At 43.5% G+C, this 21,947-nt stretch overlaps 1 protein-coding gene across 4 annotated transcripts in view; it reads right to left on the reverse strand.

The window, feature by feature from the left end:
* Positions 1 to 312: 312 nt before the first annotated feature.
* Positions 313 to 21,947, reverse strand: part of LOC132820735 (transmembrane protein 154-like) — a 69,166-nt gene continuing 47,531 nt past the window's right edge. For 3 of the 4 annotated variants that reach the window (XM_060833026.1, XM_060833008.1, XM_060833035.1), the window contains one exon: positions 5,466 to 5,507. In XM_060833026.1, the coding sequence (XP_060689009.1) occupies positions 5,477 to 5,507 (31 nt within the window). In that variant the 3' untranslated portion in view covers positions 5,466 to 5,476. Of the gene's footprint in view, positions 928 to 5,465; positions 5,508 to 21,947 lie in introns of those variants that run through there. The other variant, XM_060833017.1, reaches the window with a different exon arrangement.

The following is a 21,947-nucleotide window of genomic DNA, read 5'->3' on the forward strand; positions in this document are numbered from 1 at the left end:
CTTCGGCGGGTCGGTGTGGACTTGTTGGGCCGAAGGGCCTGTTTCCACACTGTAAGTAATCTAATCTAATCTAAAAATGTTTGAAATCTATAGAACTATCCATCAAATTATATATTATTGTCCTCACTATTCATTAATGTGACACCATATGTCTTTAACTAGATCTAATTGAGTGCGTGAGGGGATTATAATGTTAAAACAAGGGCCCAGATGGTCATCTTTAAAAGATGATTATGGTAAACTGAATAAACAGAATGAGTTTACATCTTAGAAATATTATTTACTTCCAAAATTCCATCCTGCCTCTACATATTTAGACATAGTTGTGCTGCATTAACAAGTGAGAAATGCAATACTGCATGTGTATTATTTTTTCCTCTCCATCTAATATTTGTCTCATGTTTGTCTTACATCAACTTTAACCTTGCTGAGCAAGTTACATTTTTTTAAAAACAGAATCTTAGTAGGTTCAGTAAATCAAATACATTTCTGTAGGAATCACTAAAAATCAGCAAAATCTATTTCATAAAACAGCTACATGTACAATAAAAGAAACAGAAAATTCTTGGAATAAGTAATTTTGCCAGCAGCTGGGAAGTTACCATTTCAGATCAGGCCCCTTCCCCAATTTACTCTTCTAAGCTTTTACAGACTTGCTGTACATTTCCATCATTTTGTTTATTTTATAAATTTCAGATTTTTAGCCTCTGCAGTACTAACCATTTTGCCTTTAAAAATCTGGTTAACAAACGAAAAACAAATACTTCCTGTTTAAAACATTCGTGAAATATGAATCCATAAACAAACATCTCTAAAAGAAGAAATAAAGCCTTCACAGATACACTGTTGTACAAATGAATGTCTCCATTCAAAGACAGGAATCAGTCTTTGTCAAAACTTGAAAAAAGGTTTCATAATTCCGGATCCCTGTAAAACAAGTTGAAAAACAGACAACTATCAGTCACAAGGAGTCTGAACAGCTCAGAAAGAAATAATACACTCCTTCATCCCACACTGCCATTCACAAAGAGCTCTGTATAACCAAGTAAATGCAGCACTGATGGAAACCCAATGTTGGCTGAAGGAGTTGAACCAACATTGAAAATGACAAGATTCCAACTTGAATTCACCAATAAGAATTTGCAGAAGTCCACAATATATGACATTGATTTTATTTTTCCAATTATTTAAACAGCTGTGAGCATCTGGTGATCGAGAGACACATTGAAAGGACAACCAAGGAGGTGCCAGGTTTAATTTCTAGTTTATGCTCAGTGAGCTGACATAGTTAAAAACCACACAACACCAGGTTATAGTCCAACAGGTTTATTTGGAAGCACTAGCTTTCGGAGCGACGCTCCTTCACCAGGTGGTTACGCTGACCAGCAATCTGTACTCTTCAATTTTCTGCAACAGTCCTGGATAAGAGAAGGGGACAGCCACCACGCAATGGCATTTCTTGTCACTTTCCAGTCACATCAGCTGGAATTTCTGTGCATCGTGTGAGGGCAGGGCCAGCTATGATGCCTATTTTCAGAGAATCGACCTGTTAAATCTAACTGGCTGAACTTACAGGTGAAAAATGATGCCATTTGTGTATTTGCAAAGTCCTGGCAATTACCAATACCTTTGCGGCCATACTCCAGAAACTGTTAGCAACTTCAGGGGAGAAAGGAGAAATGGGAAAAGGACCAAAAGGGATCGTTTGTGAAATCTACCATATATACTCATGTATAGGTCGATCTCATGTATAAGTCAACCCCTTATTTTGGCCAAAAAAATCCAGAAATTTCCAAATAGCTCATGTATAAGTCGATCCTAGTTTTTTAGAATTGTGTGTTGTATAAATACCTTGACCACTGGCTCATGTGCCTATTAGCTTCTGCTCGTGTGTAGACCTACATGCACATTAAGGCAGTGGTAACTGGAATAACAGTGTGACAGTACCATTCTACTGTTATTTTGTAGATAAATATTCAATAATGGCCATAAGTCTTTGTCCTTTTGTTGCTTTTTATTTTACGTAGCGATCTGGCTCTTATTTGTCCATGTTTTGACTCATGCCAAGCATGAATTTCATCCCCTTGAAGACAATACCTGGTGAATAAGTCGACCCCCCTAATTCCAGCTTTAAAAACTGTCTTCAAAACTTGACCTATACATGAGTACATACAGTATTCATCACTACTTGATAACAACAGAGGCAATTTAGACAGAGGGTGGTGGTGGTGGGTTGTTTTTCAGACTGGAGGCTTGTGACCAGTTGGAATGCCACAAGGATCGGTGCTGGGTCCTCTACTTTTTGTCATTTACATAAATAATTTGGATGCGAGCATAAGAGGTACAGTTAGTAAGTTTGCAGATGACACCAAAATTGGAGGTGTAGTGGACAGCAAAGAAGGTTACCTCAGATTACAACAGGATCTGGACCAGATGGACCAATGGGCTGAGAAGTGGCAGATGGAGTTTAATTCAGATAAATGCGAGGTGCTGCATTTTGGGAAAGCAAATCTTAGCAGGACTTATACACTTAATGGTAAGGTCCTAGGATATGTTGCTGAACAAAGAGACCTTGGAGTGCAGGTTCATAGCTCCTTGAAAATGAAGTCGCAGGTAGATAGGATAGTGAAGAAGGCGTTTGGTATGCTTTCCTTTATTGGTCAGAGTATTGAGTACAGGAGTTGGGAGGTCATGTTGCGGCTGTACAGGACATTGGTTAGGCCACTGTTGGAATATTGCGTGCAATTCTGGTCTCCTTCCTATCGGAAAGATATTGTGAAACTTGAAAGGGTTTAGAAAAGATTTACAAGGATGTTGCCAGGGTTTGAGGATCTGAGCTACAGGGAGAGGCTGAACAGGCTGGGGCTGTTTTCTCTGGAGCGTCGGAGGCTGAGGGGTGACCTTATAGAGGTTTACAAAATTATGAGGGGCATGGATAGGATAAATAGACAAAATCTCTTCCCTGAGATGGGGGAGTCCAGAACTAGAGGGCATAGGTTTAGAGTGAGAGAGGAAAGATATAAAAGAGACCTAAGGGGCAACTTTTTCACACAGAGGGTGGTACGTGTATGGAATGAGCTGCCAGAGGATGTGGTGGACGCTGGTATAATTGCAACATTTAAGAAGCATTTGGATGGGCATACGAATAGGAAGGGTTTGGAGGGCTATAGGCTAGGTGCTGGCAGGTGGGACTAGATTGGGTTGTGATATCTGTTCAGCATGGATGGGTTTGACCAAAGGGTCTGTTTCCACACTGTACATTTCTAAGACTCTATAAATCTAAGGCGACAGTGACATCTCTATCTGACAAGATATAATCAGCAAAATAAAAATAGATTAAAATGCAAATTTCAAAAACTGGCCAAAGCCAGCACTGAACTGTTAATATTCAGATTCTTGAATCAAATCATGATGTAAAATTACAGATGGAGGTTATGGTTAGCTGAAAGATTACAAACATTTCATACTATAAATACATTGAAAGAAAATGTTTATCCTAAAGTGCGAGCGATTAAGCAATCCTCCATCCAAAGTCACAGACTGAAAACTATGCCCCACACAAATTCCTCTGATTTTTGAGCAATCAGTGAGAATTTTGAGAGAATTGAGAATGTTTGCTGGGGTGTCAGCCGCACAAACACATCTCACATCCACTGCCTTGAAATGGCTCCCACCATATGGACTGATATGGACTGACCTGCAACTGTCGGTCTCTTTTTGCTCTTGTATTTTGTGAAGAGAGGGATAACAATTTCAATCCTTCAGTCCTCTGGACATGTTTAACAAGCACTGGACAATTGTGGACAAAACACCCCGATTTCAATCTCAGTAACCAAGGATTCTTCTGACACGGACAAGGTAATCCTTACTTTGAACCTGTTAACTATCTCATCTTTACCTATTTCTATCTTCTCCAGTTTCTCGACTGCCCGCTCCTTTGCTGTGACAGTGGTGACAACATCCTTGTTGATGTGAAGTCTTCATCTCAAACGTCTGCCTCATTCTCAAACTCCACGAGTAGATTTTTCTCACCAAGATTGACCCCATGCTTTAATTGACTACACTTTTAGGGTTTGGATATTTATTAAAATTGTTTTAATCTTTTATGCCATCTCTTCTTTGCTCTTCATCACATTTGTTAGTTGTACATTTATTCAGGCTGGTTCTCTACTGAATTATGAACCAGACATTTATCATAAGCCTCCTGTTCCTGCATATTTTAATCTCAATAGGTTTATTTATCCAACTACTCTAGAATTGGATGCTTGTGGAACTGTGCCTAGTTCTGGACCCAAACAATGCTGTCTTTAAAGCTTGTTTTGCAGTGATGGGGTTGTTGTGAGGTGCTGGGGCCAGGGTGCACACCTCCATCTTACGTTCTTTCACCAGAAGAACTGGGAGGATCATAGACTCCTTACAGTGCAGATGGAGGCTGTTCAGCCCATAGAATCTGCACCAATCCCCCTAAGAGCATCCCACCCCACCCACCACACCCTATTTCTGCATTTCCCATGGCTAACTTACCCAGCCTGCACATCCCTGGACACTACGGGCAATTTCCCATGGCCAATCCACCTAACCTGCACATTTTTGGACTGTGGGAAGAAACCAGAGCACCCGGAGGAAACTCACACAGACACGGAGAGAACGTGCAAACTCCACACAGTCAGTCACCCAAGGCAGGAATCGAACGCGGATCCCTGGTGCTATCAGGCAGCAGTGCTAACCAGAAAGAATGCTACCATTAAGAATGTATTTCAGACAATGTTTATATGTTGAGAGATTGTGTTCTGTGCTGTTTAAACCATGGTACATTTATATTTTAATCATTGTATTAATGAGTGTGTAAGATTAGATTAGAATCCCTACAGTATGGAAACAGGCCCTTCGGCCCAACAAGTCCACACTGACCCTCCGAAGAGTAACCCACCCAGACCCATTCCCCTTCGCTATATTTACCCCAGACTAATTACCTATTACTATGGGCAATTTTAACACGGCCAATCCACCTGACCTGCACATCTTAGGATTATGGGAGGAAACCGGAGCACCCGGAGGAAACCCACGCAGACACTGGGAGAATGTGCGGAGTTTGCTCAGTCACCCGAGGCTGGAATTGAAACTGGGTCCCTGGTGCTATCAGGTAGCAGTGCTAACCAGAAAGAATGCTACCATTAAGAATGTATTTCAGACAAGGTTTACATGTTGAGAGATTGTGTTCTATGCTGTTTAGACCTTGGCATATTTATATTTTAATCATTGCATTAGTGTGTGTGTAAGGAATGAATGCTTTGCAAACAGTGATTGACTCCAGGCCTGAGCTGAGGGAGCCTCTCACCTTGCTTTCTTTCATATTTGTCTCCTCATCCACAATTTACAAGGTTTCTTTTTCTGCTGGGACCTAAGGTATCACATAACTGTTACCCTACCAGTCCTCAATGCCTACCCTATTTCAAATCTTCAATTGCCATGTTTATTATCCAGAAGCAAATATAGAGCGATATCTGCTGTAAAAAAAAGAGAAGGAGAAATGTGTCACCGCTAGTACACAGTCTTGCTGCTGTCTCCTGTCCTTAGCTCTACATGCTGGGAGCTTGTGAGAGCATAGCCCATGTATATTCCTCCTTGGCAGCTTTCATATCTCAGAGGCGATGATTAAGACAGCAGTGAAAGCCACAGTGGTGAGTGTTCAGGAAGTGAAGAGGTTATCCTCTCCCCTATTCATTGTGAAGCAACATTGTAATATTTGGTAAAATATGATGAAGGCTGCCCTGATTACCTTTAAACTTCCTATGTATTTATTGACAGGTGAGGTGCCATGCACCTGTCCTATTGATTCCATTCATACTGTGAGCCGTTGCACAATTCTCCCCATCAGATAAAGGACCATTCTTCTGGTTAATATCCCTGTTCCAGCATCTCTCAAGCTACAACTAAACATGACAGAGATCTGCAGTTTGAGCTTCCTGAATACTCAGAAGCAGCACAGCTTGAAGGTGAACAGCGGGTATTTTAGAATTTCTGCATGAACTAAAACATCCCCATGATCTGTGCACTTTCTGTGTGCAATATGTGCTCTATAATGTAGGAATAAACTGATCGAGTGTTATGATGTACGATCAACTCAGTCTACAGTGCCCACATCAAACTGACTCCTGCCATAATGCTACTTTAAACTCAACACAGACCTGGACACAAAACCACTCAAAGTCAGGTAGTTAGTGTACTAGATGAGAGCAATTTATTCAATACTGAAGTCAAAGAAAGCTGTCAGAATTCATTCCTTTGTGAAATAATGACTGAAACAAAGATATAACAAGGGAACTGGCAGAACTGCAAATCCTTTGCAAAATGTTCACCAGAGCAGTGCTGGATGAGTTCCTGACATTTATATCAACTGGACCTCAATAGTTTCTTTATTTGAAAAGACTCAGTAAAATGCCAGGACTGAATCTTCACACAGAGCTTGAACAGTGCAATATTTGCCTCAATGGTACAGTTGCCTGGTATTCTATCCTTAACTCTAGAGGTCAGGCTTTGAGCTATTTGTAATTCGATAAATCAGAAGCAAGCCTTATGTTATGGAAAACCTCCATCTAACATATTCTCCAAGTCTTTTTGTACTGTCATCAACTCCAATCTCCAGCCAGAATATCAAACAGATGATCAATCTCAGCCTGCTCCAATGGTCTCCATCATCATGGATCCCAGCCCTGAGCCAATTCAATTTATTCCACATGACATCAAGAGATGGTTAAGGGCACTGGATGCTGCAAAGTCTTCGGCTCTGACAACATTTCAGTGATAGTACTAAAGTCCTGTACTCCAGGTGAAGGAAAATAAAGGGAACAAACAGCAAATGCTGGAGAAACTCAGAAGGTCTGGCAGCTTGCATGGAGCTGGACCCCTAGCCAAACTGTTTCAAAACAGCTACAACCCTGGCACCGACCCAACATTGTGGAAAATTGCCCAAGGTACATTCTGTACATAAAAAGCAGATTAAACTCAACTTGGCAAATTGTCATTCCCATCAGTCCACTCTTGCTCATCAAGTGACCCTGTCAACATCGCTATCAAGCAGCACCTACTCAACAATAACCTGCTCAGTGATGCCCAGTTTGGGTTCCCCCAGGACACTCAGCTCCTGACCTCATTACAGCCTTGGTTCAAACATGGACAAAAGAGATGAATTCCAGAGGGGAGGGGAGAGGGACAGCCCTTGACATCAAGGCTGCTTTTGACTGAGTGTGACATCAGGAACCCTGGCAAAACTGATATCAATGAATATCAGGGGGCAAATTGCCCACTGGTTAGAATTATACCTGGCAAAGAGGAAGATGGTTGTGGTTGCTTAGAGGTCAGTAATCTCAGCACCAGGACATCTCTGCAGGAGATCCTCAGGGTAGTGTCCTACGTCTAACCACCTTCAGCTGCTTCATCAATGACCTTCCCTCCATCATAAGGTCAGAAGTGAGGATGTTTGCTGATGAATGCACAATGTTCAGTATCACTCATGTCTCCTCAGACACTGAAGCAGTCCGTTTCCAAATACAACAAGCTCTGAACAATATGCAGTGATAGGTGGAAGGCATGTAACTTATGTGCCACACAATTACCAGGCATTCACCATCTGCAACAAGAGAGACCCTAATCATCGACTCTTGACATTTCAATGGCATTATAAATAATAACTCCTCATTGTTAACATCTTGGAGTTACCATTGACCAGAAGCTGAACTGGACTGGCCATTTAAATACTGTAGCAACAAGAGAAGGTCAGAGGCTAGGAAACCTGCCGTGAGTAACTCAACTCTTGTTTCCTCAATGTGTGTCCATTATCCACAAGGCACAAGTCAGGAATGTGATAGAGTACTCCCCACTTGTCAGGATGAATACAACTCCAACAGCAGCCAAGATTCTTTCACCATCCAGGACAAAGTAGCCAGCTTGATTAGTACTCCATCCACCAACTTCAACACTCACTCCCTTCACCACTGAAGCACAAGTGGCAACATCATGCACCATCAACAAAACACACTGCAGTAACATGTCAAGACATACTCAACATCACCTCCAAACTCACAACAACTAGCACCTAAAACAGCGAGGGCAGATACATGGGGACACCACCAACTGCAAGTTCCAGTTCAAGCCACACACCAGCCTGACTTAGAAATATATCCCGGGTGATCCAAGATGGCGGCGACCCAGCAAGACTGAGTCCACAGTGCTCTACCCAAAACTTGGGCAAAGTGGATCACCCACCCCCACCACACTCACTAAACCATTTATAATAGTTGTTAACCTTAAATAGTTACCTATTAGTACATTTAAATAGTCTAATACTAGCTGGAAAATGAGTAAAGGGAAGGGAACAGGCGGCTCTAAGAAAGCAGGGACCCCTCCCCCACCCTCTCCCTCTTCAGCTGCAACAAAGGTGTCTTCAGCTACTTCAGGAGATTTACCAATGAAGATGAGCTTTGAGGAGATGTTTGCCAGGTGGGAGGCGAAGATTGATGCTTTTATCGATGAGTCTCGGCAGAGCAGAGAAGCACTATCAGCCGAGCTGCAGAAGCAGGGCAGAGACATTCAGGAATTGGAGTGCCGAGTCAGAGAGGTGGAGTCGAAGGCCGCAGCCTCAGAGACTGCGATAAAATCACAGCCGACCACATCCGTTTTCTCGAGAATCGAGTCCAGAACCTAGAAAACCACATTGATGACCTCGAAAATTGATGTCGTAGAAAAAATATTCGGTTGTTGGGCCTGCCCGAGCAGGAAGAGGGAGGTCAGCTGACAGCATTCTTAGAGCATTGGCTGCCACAACTTTTAAATCTGCATAATGGATCAGGCCAGGTAAGGGTAGAATGGGCCTACCGGGTCACAGTACGTGGGCCCAGCTCAACCCAGCGCCCACGCCCAGTCCTGTTCCAGCTGCAGAGCTATAGGGAGAGGCAGATGCTCCTGGAAGCCTCAAGAAATCTGGGAAAAGATCCCCAAGCTATGACCCACAAAGGATCCAGGATCATGCTGTTCCAGGACTTCTCCCCAGCTTTGGTCCGAAAGAGGAAGGCATTCGATGAGGCGAAGAAGCGTTTAAGGGACTTAAATATCCAGTACTCCTTACGATATCCAGCGACGCTACGCCTTAGCCACGAAGGATCCATATATAACTTCGGATCACCGGAGAAGGCTAAGGAATTCTTGGACTCTCTTAAATAAACTGTAAGAGATTGTGGACGCTGGTCTGCCTTTCCCATTATTTTGGTTTACATCCCTCCATCTTTTCTTATCTTTCCCCCTATGTGTGTATGTATATATATATGTTGGTGCGTTTGGTTAATGTTGATGGGGAGAGGTGGTTACCTTATTCTATTTTACTTCTGTTTTTAGGAGCGGGGTTGTTTTTCTTTCCCCTGTTATTTTGTGGTATTATATTTAAGTATTACATGTTGAGATTGTAATCTTATAGTTATATATGGTATTCATATTCCCAAATATATTTAGGTGTGGGTGTGGGTGGGGGTGGGGTGTTCACTGTTAACTCTAGCTTTATATTATATTTGAATTCTCCTCATTTTATTGAGGAACACCTGGGTCAAGGGTGGGGCACTGGTTGGAAGAGGGTAAGATGGACTGTGGGAGAGGAAGTGACGCTCTCTGGGAACAAGGGAGAAAATCTCCAATTCGGAATGTTTTATATCTTTTATACTTAGAAAGAGTTTTTTGTCATATTGTTTTGAGTGTATCAGAGAGTCTTTACTTTTGTAAATCTTGTATGCTCCATGCTCGGGATGTTCTAGATAGGGTTTCCCCTCCCGAGGGGTCTCGGATCTGTCCAGACGATTATGGCTGAACAGTCGGTTAAGTGGTGCACCTGGAATGTCAGGGGGAGTAATTATCAAATCTTAAGAAGGAGAGAGTTGATATAGCTCTCCTACAGAAGACACACCTGTCGGATAAAGAACACTTAAAATTACGACAGGGCGGATTTGATCAGGCCTTTTTTTCCTCTTTTAATTCAAAAAGCAGGGGAGTCGTTATCCTTGTCCGGAAGAACTTCCCTTTGAAAATTCTAAATCAGATAAAAGACGAATCTGGACGATATATTCTGATTAAAGCCCTCATAAATGGAGAGGAATATGGGATCTTAATTGTGTACTGCCCCCCGGCACACCCCTTTAAATTCATAACGGAAGCTTTTTCAAAACTGATGGCCTTTGGTGCCCGTCATACAATTATAGGGGGAGACTTTAATTGTATTATGGATCTGGAAATAGACAGGATTCCCAAGAGTGCCGCCGGAGTATCTCCCAGATCTAGACAACTGGCGGACCTGAATAAAGAATTAGGATTGGTAGATGTATGGAGATGTCTCCATCCACAAGGTAGAGATTTTTCTTTCTACTCTAATCCACATAAATGTCACACAAGAATTGATATGTTTTTTGCCCCATCAATTTTTCTAAATTCTATAGCAACCTGTAAAATAGGTACTATAGCAATCTCTGACCATGCCGCTGTATACATGGAAACTAAGGTAAAGAACAATGGGACATCTGCTCGGCATTGGCGTATGGACCCCTTCCTGATAAAAGATAGCAAATTTTTAAAGTACTTCTCCCAAGAACTTAAAACTTTTTTAGAAATTAATACTGGTACGGCTAGCAATCCGTCAATGATGTGGGAGACCATCAAAGCTTATGCACGAGGTTTGATCATCTCCTATTCAGCGACCCAGAGGAAAATGAAGGGAGAGCAACAGCGTCTGCTCGAAGCTCGCCTAAAAGCAGCCGAAACAGCATACGCTGATAGACCTTCTATCACAAAATTGCAGAGGATTACAGCTCTTAGGACAGCTTTAAACACCGCGCTTACTCAAACGGCTAAAAGGGAAATATTATTTGCGAAACAAAGATTATATGAATATGGCGACAAACCGGGTAGATACTTAGCATTTCTTGCAAAGAAAAAGAAAGCCCCTCAAACTATTCCGACCATCAAGGAAAGTACAGGTACCCTGACTCATGATCATAAAAAGATCAATGCGACCTTTAAAGAATTTTATTCTGAACTATATAGATCGCAGGATTGTGAAGATAGGATTAGGAGGATGCAGTCATTTTTTAAAAATTTGACCTTCCCGGGCCTGACTCCGGAACAGGTGTCGGCCCTAAATACCCCTTTAACAGTCCAAGAAATACTTGAGGCAATTAGGCAACTTCAGAGCGGAAAAGCACCGGGCCCGGATGGTTTTCAAGCTGAATTCTATAAAGAATTTACAGGAATATTGGTTGACCCACTTATGGATATGTATAATTTTGTGCATAGTCAGGTCTGTCTCCCACCCACGCTGAAAGAAGCAAATATTTCTCTTATCCTCAAAAAAGGAAAAGACCCAGAAGATTGTGCATCTTACAGACCAATATCCTTACTAAATGTAGACTTTAAAATTCTCTCAAAAATGTTAGCACTAAGACTAGAAAGGGTACTGCCATATATTATAAAGGAGGACCAGACAGGATTTATTAAGGGCCGCAGATCATCCAATAATATCAGAAGGGTCTTGAATATGATCCAAGCCTGTCATCAGGGAAAGATACCAGGAGTAGTAATTTCATTGGATGCGGAAAAGGCATTTGACAGGGTTGAATGGTCATATTTATTTTACACATTGGAAAGGTTTGGCGTTGGACAGGTGTTTACCAAATGGGTTTCAACATTGTATAATGACCCCAAAGCAGCTGTTATTACTAATGGGTTAAGATCGGATGGCTTCAGTGTGGGTAGGGGCTGCCGTCAAGGATGTCCTCTCTCACCATTGTTGTTTACACTGATAATCGAACCATTAGCAGAAGCCATCCGGACTGATCCTAATATAACGGCCCCGAGGATTGGTACAGGTAAACACAAAATTACCCTCTATGCAGATGACGTTCTCTTATTCCTCAGTAATCCTTTAATGTCAGTGCCTCGTCTAATTCAAGTTATTAATACATTTAGTGCATTCTCAGGCTATAAAATTAATTTTTCAAAATCGGAAGCCATGCCAATGGGTGGTCTGGCTATGATACCCCACTTAATGGACGGATCCCCTTTTCCCTTCCGTTGGTCCCTGGAGGGCTTCTTATATTTAGGTATTTTTATCACGCCAGTATTTGATCAGCTGTATAGGGCTAATTTTGTACAATTAATGGAAAGGATAAGGCAGGACCTCCAGCGATGGAGAGACCTTCCGACTTCCTGGCTAGGGAGAATAGCATTAATTAAAATGAATGTTCTGCCCCGTCTCTTATATCCTATGAGAATGCTCCCGCTGATGCTGCCAAGGCTAGCCCTACGTAAATTATATGGCTGGTTGGGCTCCTTTATTTGGAACCATAGACGGCCCCTTATTAAGCTGAAGAAGCTACAGCTTCCACAGGCAAGGGGAGGACTGGACTTCCCAGACTTTAGGAAATATCAGTTAAGCTCCCTACTAAGTTACATAGCTGATTGGGTTTCATCTGATTCACAATCAATTTGGCTGGATATCGAAGCCTCCCAAGTAAAATACCCACTTATTAACCTTTTATTTTCAGATAAGAGGAAAATCATTACAGACCACTGTAAAAATCCCATAATATTAAACACAATTAAGGCCTGGAATATAATGCGGCAAAATGAGGGTAACTCACATAAAACATCCCCCCATGCACCAATAGTAGGCGCATGGGGATTCCAACCGGGGATTACAGATGCCACCTTTAAACTCTGGAGATCCAGGGGCATCTCATGCTTAGGGGACCTATTTAAAGATGGGATCCTGATGTCCTTTGAGCAGCTGCGTCTGAAATTCGGAATACCTAATGGGGATCTCTTTCGATACTTCCAAGTTCGAGATTATATACAGAGGAAGACTACATTAATAGATAGTCTTTATAAATCAGACAGAGAACGTAATGTCTTACGACCAGCGGGGGCATCCTCCGTTAGTACTATATACCATTTGCTACATGATGGAGTCTCAGGAGACATGGATGACCTGCTTAAAACATGGGAGCAGGACTTGGGGCTAGAAATCTCTGAGGATATGTGGAATGACATTTGGGAAAATGCTAGAAGAATTGCTATCTGTAACAGAACTCAGGCTATCCAACTAAAGATACTTCATAGGGCCCATATAGCTCCGGCTCGACTGGCAAAATTTAAGGCAGGAGCATCTCCAATGTGTCCCAAATGCAAAATAGAGGTGGGTACTCTTGCACATTGTCTGTGGACTTGTCAGAAAATCCGCAGATACTGGACTAAAGTGGCAAATACCCTGACAGAAATTTTAGGAACGGAAATTAGGGTGGACCCTGTATCTCTCCTTTTGGGCTTTTCGAACCTCTCATCTCTGGATATGCATGGGAAGAGACTATTTTCTATTCTCTCTTTCTGTGCAAGGAAAAATATTTTGGTGAACTGGGTGGCTGAGGGCCCCCCTGGACTTTCAAATTGGCACAGATTAATTATGGAATATATCCCCCTTGACTTCCTCACAAATATGGTGCACCGAAAGACTGAATTATTTTATAAAATATGGCAGCCCTTTTTGAATTATATAAATGCAGATATTTCGGCTATCCTAACAAGGGCTTTTATTTAGTGAAGATTTCAGACCGGGCTGCTCCGGGGCCCCTTGGGAGAGGAATCCTGCGCGAATACGGGTTTTATTATATTTGATGTTTATACATTCCGAGCATGTAAGAGACTTAGGTATACACTCTGGTTAGTTATAGGTTAGATTAGTAGAAAGTTGAGTTTTTTTTCTTTCTTTTTTCGTTTCTTTTTTTTTCTCTTTTTGTTTTCTTTCTTTCTCTTTTCTTTGTTAAATGACTATTGTATATATGATTTAATTGTGTACATCAATGTTTGTATTTGAGAGTTTTGTTTATTTTTGTAAATTTGCAAAAATGTTAAATTTCAATAAAAATATCTACAAAAAGAAAAGAAATATATCCCCTTCCCTGCAGTCTCACTGGGTCACTAGAATGGAACTGCCACCTTAACAGAATTGACAGTGTAGGAAAACTTCAAGGAATCCAGCAATTCAAGAAGGCAATGCCCCACTGACCTCTCCAGGGCAATTATGGATGAACAATAAATGCTGGCCCAGCCAACTATGGCGACATTGGATATACAAAGGATGGAGTAAAATCCTCAAACACTGTGTTACTAGTGTCTATCATCACGTGAGCCTTATAATTGCAGAGGTAGGATGGTTGGATACTGTCAAAGTAAAGAAAGAAGGTGAAGGAAAATATCGGGAACAAACAGCAAATGCTGGAGAAACTCAGGAGGTCTGGCAGCCTCTGTGGAGAGAGATAGAGTTAATGCTTCAAGCCTGGTATGACTGTACTTCAGAACTGAAAGGTGTTGGAAAATAGGTTTTTATTTACACTTTTGATAAACGTGGAGGAGGAGCAGGAGGACAGATGGTGTAAAAAACAAAGGGGTTGTGAACAGTGGAGAAGGAAGCAAAGAGATGTAAAGCGAGTGAAAACTGAAGTGTGACTGGGGGGGGAAGGGGATTATTCCCCTCGAAGTGCAGAGTAAACAAGATGCAAATGTGACAGCGTGAGGGAGGCAGCGTGAGGGAGGCAGTGTGAGGGAGGCACTGTGAGGGAGGCAGTGTGAGGGAGGCAGCGTGAGGGAGGCAGCGTGAGGGAGGTAGTGTGAGGGAGGCACTGTGAGGGAGGCACTGTGAGGGGGGCACTGTGAGGGAGGCAGCGTGAGGGAGGCAGCGTGAGGGAGGCAGCGTGAGGGAGGCAGTGTGAGGGAGGCACTGTGAGGGAGGCACTGTGAGGGAGGCAGTGTGAGGGAGGCAGTGTGAGGGAGGCACTGTGAGGGAGGTAGCGTGAGGGAGGCAGCGTGAGGGAGGCAGCGTGAGGGAGGCAGCGTGAGGGAGGCACTGTGAGGGAGGCAGCGTGAGGGAGGCAGCGTGAGGGAGGCAGTGTGAGGGAGGCAGTGTGAGGGAGGCAGCGTGAGGGAGGCAGCGTGAGGGAGGCAGTGTGAGGGAGGCAGCGTGAGGGAGGCAGCGTGAGGGAGGCAGCGTGAGGGAGGCAGCGTGAGGGAGGCAGCGTGAGGGAGGCAGTGTGAGGGAGGCAGTGGGCAATGGAAGGAAAATGGACACAAATGTTATTGTGGGGTTTGAGCCTTATCTTTATAAAGTGCATTCTGGGTGAGTGGGTTGGGGTGCTGACAGAATGGGATGGGATGAGCAGAGATTTACCCAGCTCAGCAGGATTAAATCGATTTGGTTGTGGCACTGTTAGTAACAGGCCCGTTAACCTAAGCCTGTTCAACTTTGGAGCTGCAGAGCCAACTCTGGGCAACTGAAGAACCCAACTGGAGTGAGGGAGGGAGGGAGGGAGGGAGGACTGAAACATCAGGGTGAAACTTGACAAGCAGTTCCCATCTCCAATTGGAAAATACTGGGCCGAGGGTCTGAGCAGCAATGTCAACAACCTGGTCTGGGGATGACATGAGTACAGTCTCTCACCACCCCCTCGGCTCACAGCCTCATTCCTGGTGAGGGGCGTTTGCCCAAAATCCTAATTCTCCCACTCCTCGGATGCTGCCTGACCCTCTGAGCTTTTCCAGCACCACTCTAATCTTGTCTCTAATCTCCAGCATCTGCAGTGCTCACTTTCGCCTTGGAGTACAGGAGAGTTAACTGAAAGGAAGTAAATGTCCCTGCGAAGGAAAACAACTGGTTAAACGGAGGCTAAGAAAAGACAAAAAGCAAACAGTCCTTGGAAATTTACAGCAATAGAAACCAGTTGTGGTTGTGCTCATCCTTGAGCAGCCCTTGTTTCTTTTACTCTTTCTGCTTGTTATCCTTCCTCAATCCCTCTCGCAGTTTTCTCTCGTCTCCCTGGGCAATGGCGATTGCCAGTCCAATTGTCACCACATCGCTTCGGCTCTCTAATTCCTGGCAATTTCTCCTGCCAGGCTGGCTCTCCTTTCCCAGACAACACCCTCCTTCATGGCTGCAGCTGCTCCTAGATTCCCATTTGAAGTTTATCTTCTTGCACTTTCAGACACAGTTAATAAAAATAAAAACCCTGCATCAAGCAGTCCTCGGTAACAAGGAACCGGAATATCCCTGAAAACAGAGACATGCAGTAACCTTCAGGAATTAACTGTGCTTCCTTGGGCAGCACCTTCCAAGCCCACAAGCCAGATCCATCCAAAAGGTCAAGGATATATATCGTCTTCCAATCCTCGCTACTGGTCATCGCTAAATGTGAACATCTGCTTTTGCTTTTAATTTGTTGAAATAAGAAGACATGTTGACACGGAGGAAATCAATGGACATGTCTGTTCCCGTGCTGTATGTCTCTATGATTCTGTGATTCTATCTCATGACTGCTTGAAGCTATCATTTGTTATCTGTGTTCCCTGACAATTACTGATCCGAGGTGAAGCATATTTGGAAGCAGATGGCTAGCATTGCTTATTCAGTGACAACATGATTGCAATTGCTCCTTGGAGGGCCATGAAGTGAATGGTGCAAGTAAGGAAAGGAAAAGGACCCTGTAACGTCTGCTTCCCACTTCACATCTGCCCTCAGCACCTGACATGGCAAGGTTCCAGTCTCATGTTCAGGCCCCGACCCACAAACTCTCCCCCCACTCTTCGTTCCCTTTTCTGTTGCTGCAGCCTAAGGGCCCTTCGGCCTCCCCGCATTTCAGTTTATCATCTTCACATCTCTATTAATGTGATTCATGTCACCATCTGAGGTGGGAAGGTGGAGCAAATCAAATGGTAGAACCAACACAAAGCAAATACAAAATGAACAGCAGACCATGACAGGAAAGAAAAGATGCTCCAAATCTAAAGTAAACCAATCGATGAGACAAGAATGTATGATAATGATGATATGAGCACCACAGAGAGATATGACCCAAGTTCAGGAAACCAGGTTGTAGAAATGGTATGACTCTATAAGTGATGAGAAATGATAAAGGCAAGAAGTCACCCCTGCACCTCTTCTCCCAACAGTAACCACATGACAAGGTGAAGCATAAAGGAAGACAAAATGCCAGCTTATCAGAAGGTCATGTCAAAGGTTAGGGGAGATTTTAATCTACCCTTCGACGACCAAGTTAGATGGGCAAAGCTAGCCTAGATTAGGAGTTCATAGAATGTTTTTGGGACATTTTCTTAAAACACCGTGTTCTGGACATTTTCTTAAAACACCGTTGGCTCCAGCAGGCAATACTCCACCTGTTTGTGCGAAGAGACAGGATTAATTAACAAGCTCATAGTGACGGTATCTCTGGGTAGAAATGACCCAGGTTAATATGGTTGAAGTTTACAATCTGTTTAAAGGAGGGGGAAGTGGGTCTAAGCCTACTCTTTAAAATTTAAATAAGGACAATGAGACAGGCATGAAAACAGAGCTGGCAAATTAGATTAAAGGCTAGACCAATGGAGATGGATTGCAAACATTCAAGCGAGCGTGTCAGAATACACAGAATAGATATGTTCTGGAGTATAAGAAAAAGTCCAATGGATAGACAACCATCTGCGGTCATGTCGAAATGAAAATTAAAGAACGAATAGATAACTCTGCGGAGAAAGGTGGCAAGTCAGAAGATTGGAAGAATATGAAAAACAGCAAAGAATGACCAAAATAAAGCAAAAACAAAATTGGAGTACATGAGAAAATTAACCTGAAATATTAAAACAGTGCAATGTTCTGTGAACATTCAAAGAAAATAAAGATAACAAAGTGAACACTGGTCGACAAAGTCAATCTGGAGAATTAAAAATGGAAAATAAAGAAATGAGAGATGAATTGACCAGGGATGGTGCATCAGTCTTCATTATTAAAGATACAAGTCACATTGCAGAGTCATAGAGATGTACAGCACGGAAACAGACCCTTCGGTCCAACCTGTCCATGCCGACCAGATATCCCAACCCAATCTAGTCCCACCTGCCAGCACCCAGCCCATATCCCTCCAAACCCTTCCTATTCATATACCCATCCAAATGCCTCTTAAATGTTGCAATTGTACCAGCCTCCACCACTTCCTCTGGCAGCTCATTCCATATACGTACCACCCTCTGCGTGATAAAGTTGCCCCTTAGGTCTCTTTTATATCTTTCCCCTCTCACCCTAAACCTATGCCCCTAGTTCTGGACTCCCACCCCCGGGGAAAAGACTTTGTCTATTTATCCTATCCATGCCCCATAATTTTGTAAACCTCTATAAGGTCACCCCTCAGCCTCTGATGCTCCAGGGAAAACAGCCCCAGCCTGTTCAGCCTCTCCCTGTAGCTCAGATCCTCAAACCCTGGCAACATCCTTGCAAATCTTTTCTGAACCCTTTCAAGTTTCACAACATCTTTCCGATAGGAAGGAGACCAGAACTGCATGCAATATTCCAACAATGGCCTAACCAATGTCCTGTACAGCCATAACATGACCTCCCAACTCCTGTACTCAATACTCTGACCAATAAAGGAAAGCATACCAAACGCTTTCTTCACTATCCTATCTACCAGCGACTCCACTTTCAAGGAGCTATGAACCTGCACTCCAAGGTCTCTTTGTTCAGCAACACTTCCTAGGACCTTACCATTAAGTGTATAAGTCCTGCTAGGATTTGCTTTCCCAAAATGTAGCACCTCTCATTTATCCGAATTCAACTCCATCTGCCACTTCTCAGCCCATTGACCCATCTGGTCCAGATCCTGTTGTAATCTGAGGTAACCCTCTTCGCTGTCCACTATACCTCCAATTTTGGTGTTATCTGCAAACTTACTAACTGTACGTCTTATGCTCACATCCAAATCATTTATGTAAATGATAAGAAGTAGAGGACCCAGCACCGATCCTTGTGGCACTCCACTGGTCACAGGCCTCCAGTCTGAAAAACAACCCTCCACCACCACCCTCTGTCTTCTACCTTTGAGCCAGTTCTGTATCCAAATGGCTAGTTCTCCCTGTATTCCATGAGATCTAACCTTGCTAACCAGTCTCCCATGGGGAACCTTGTTGAACGCCTTACTGAAATCCATATAGATCACATCTACTGCTCTGCCCTCATCAATCTTCTTTGTTCCTTCTTCAAAAAACTCAATAAAATTTGTGAGACATGATTTCCCACACACAAAGCCATGTTGACTATCCCTAATCAGTCCTTGACTTTCCAAATACATACACATCCTGTCCCTCAGGATTCCCTCCAACAACTTGCCCACCACTGAGGTCAGGCTCACCAGTCTATAGTTCCCTGGCTTGTCCTTACTGCCTTTCTTAAACAGTGGCACACATTTGCCAACCTCCTGTCTTCCAGCACCTCACCTGTGACTATCAATGATACAAATATCTCAGCAAGAGACCCAGCAGTGATTTCTCTAGCTTCCCACAGAGTTCCGGGGTACACCTGATCAGGCCCTGGGGATTTATCCACCTTTAACCGTTTCAAGACATCCAGCACTTCCTTCTCTGTAATCTGGACATTTTGCAAGATGTCACCATCTATTTCCCTACAGGCTATATCTTCCATATCCTTTTCCACAGTAAATACTGATGCAAAATATCCATTTAGTATCTCCCCATTTTCTGTGGCTCCACACAAAGGCCGCCTTGCTGATCTTTGAGGGGCCCTATTCTCTCTCTAGTTACCCTTTTGTCCTTAATATATTTGTAAAAACCCTTTGAATTCTCCTTAATTCTATTTGCCAAAGCTATCTCATGTCCCCATTTTGCCCTCCTGATTTCCCTCTTAAGTATACTCCTACTGCCTTTATACTCTTCTAAAGATTAACTCGATCTATCCTTTCTGTACCTGACATATGCTTCCTTCTTTTTCTTAACCAAGCCCTCAATTTCTTTAGTCATCCAGCATTCCCTACACCCACCAGCCTTCCCTTTCACCCTGACAGGAATATACTTTCTCTGGATTGTTGTTATCTCATTTCTGAAGGCTTCCCATTTTCCAGCCGTCCCTTTACCTGCGAACATCTGCCCCCCAATCAGCTTTCAAAAGTTCTTGCCTAATACCGTCAAAATTGGCCTTTCTCCAATTTAGAATTTCAACTTTTAGATCTGGTCTATCCTTTTCCATCACTATTTTAAAATGAATAGAATTATGATCGCTGGCCCCAAAGTGCTCCCCCACTGACACCTCAGTCTCCTGCCCTGCCTTATGTCCCAAGAGTAGGTCAAGTGAGCAGCACGGTGGCACGGTGGTTAGCACTGCTGCCTCACAGCGCCAGAGACCCGGGTTCAATTCCCGCCTCAGGCGACTGACCGTGTGGAGTTTGCACGTTCTCCCCGTGTCTGCGTGGGTTTCCTCCAGGTGCTCCAGTTTCCTCCCACAGTCCATAGATGTGCAGGTCAGGTGAATTGGCCATGCTAAATTGCCCGTAGTGTTAGGTAAGGGGTTAATGTAGGGGTATGGGTGGGTTGCGCGTCGGCGGGTCGGTTGGGCCGAAGGGCCTGTTTCCACACTGTAAGTAATCTAATCTAATCTAAAAAAGTTTTGCACCTTCTCTAGTAGGTACATCCACATACTGAATCAGAAAATTGTCTTGTACACACTTAAGAAATTCCTCTCCATCTAAACCTTTAACACTATGGCAGTGCCAGTCGATGTTTGGAAAGTTAAAATCCCCTACCATAATTACTCTATTATTCTTACAGATAGCTGAGATCTTACAAATTTGTTTCTCAATTTCCCTCTGACTATTGGAGGGTCTATAATACAATCCCAGTCAGGTGATCATCCCTTTCTTATTTCTCAGTTCCACCCAAATAACTTCCCTGGATGTATTTCCGGGAATATCCTCCCTCAGCACAGCTGTAATGCTATCTCTTATCAAAAACGCCACTCCCCCTCCTCTCTTGCCTCCCTTTCTATCCTTCCTGTAGCATTTGTATCCTGGAACATTAAGCTGCCAGTCCTGCCCATCCCTGAGCCATGTTTCCGTAATTGCTATGACATCCCAATCCCATGTTCCTAACCATGCCCTGAGTTCATCTGCCTTCCCTGTTAGGCCCCTTGCATTGAAATAAATGCAGTTTAATTTATTAGTCCTACCTTGTCCCTGCCTACCCTGACTGTTTGACTCACTTCTGTTCTCAGCTGTATCCGTCTTAGAGTGATCTCTTTCCTCACTATCTCCCTTGGTCCCACCACCACCCACCGCCACCCCCCCCCCCCCCCAACTCCCTCACCTTACTAGTTTAAATCCTCCTGGGCAGCTCTAGCAAATCTCCCTGCCAGTATATTAGTCCCCTTCCAATTTAGGTGCAATCCGTCCTTCTTATACAGGTCACTTCTACCCCAAAAGAGATTCTAATGATTCAAAAATGTGAACCCTTCTCCCATACACCAGCTCCTCAGCCATGCATTCATCTGCTCTATCCTCCTATTCCTGCCCTCACTAGCTCGTAGCTCCGGGAGTAATCCAGATATTACTACCCTTGAGGACCTCCTTTTTAAATTTCTGCTTAACTCTCTGTAATCTCCCTTTCAGACTCTCAACCTTTTCCCTTCCAATATCGTTGGTTCCAATGTGGACAATGACTTCCTGCTGGCCCCTCTCCCCGTGAGAACATTCTGCACCCTCTCTGAGACATCCTTGATCCTGGCACCAGGGAAACAACACACCATTCTGCTTTTTCTCTGCTGGCCACACAAACATCTGTCTGTACCTCTGACTACAGAATCCCCTAACACAATTGATCTCTTGGAAGCTGACATACCCCTCGTTGCATTAGAGCCAGTCTCAATACCGGAAACTTGGCTGTTCGTGCTACATTCCCCTGAGAATCCATCACCCCCTACATTTTCCAAAACAACATACCTGTTTAAAATGGAGATAGCCACAGAAGACTCCTGCCCTAGGTGCCGACCTCTCTCACCCTTCCTGGAGTTAACCCATCTATGTGACTGTATCTGA

Source organism: Hemiscyllium ocellatum, chromosome 1 (genome assembly GCF_020745735.1).
Source record: "Hemiscyllium ocellatum isolate sHemOce1 chromosome 1, sHemOce1.pat.X.cur, whole genome shotgun sequence".
NCBI lineage: Eukaryota > Metazoa > Chordata > Chondrichthyes > Orectolobiformes > Hemiscylliidae > Hemiscyllium > Hemiscyllium ocellatum.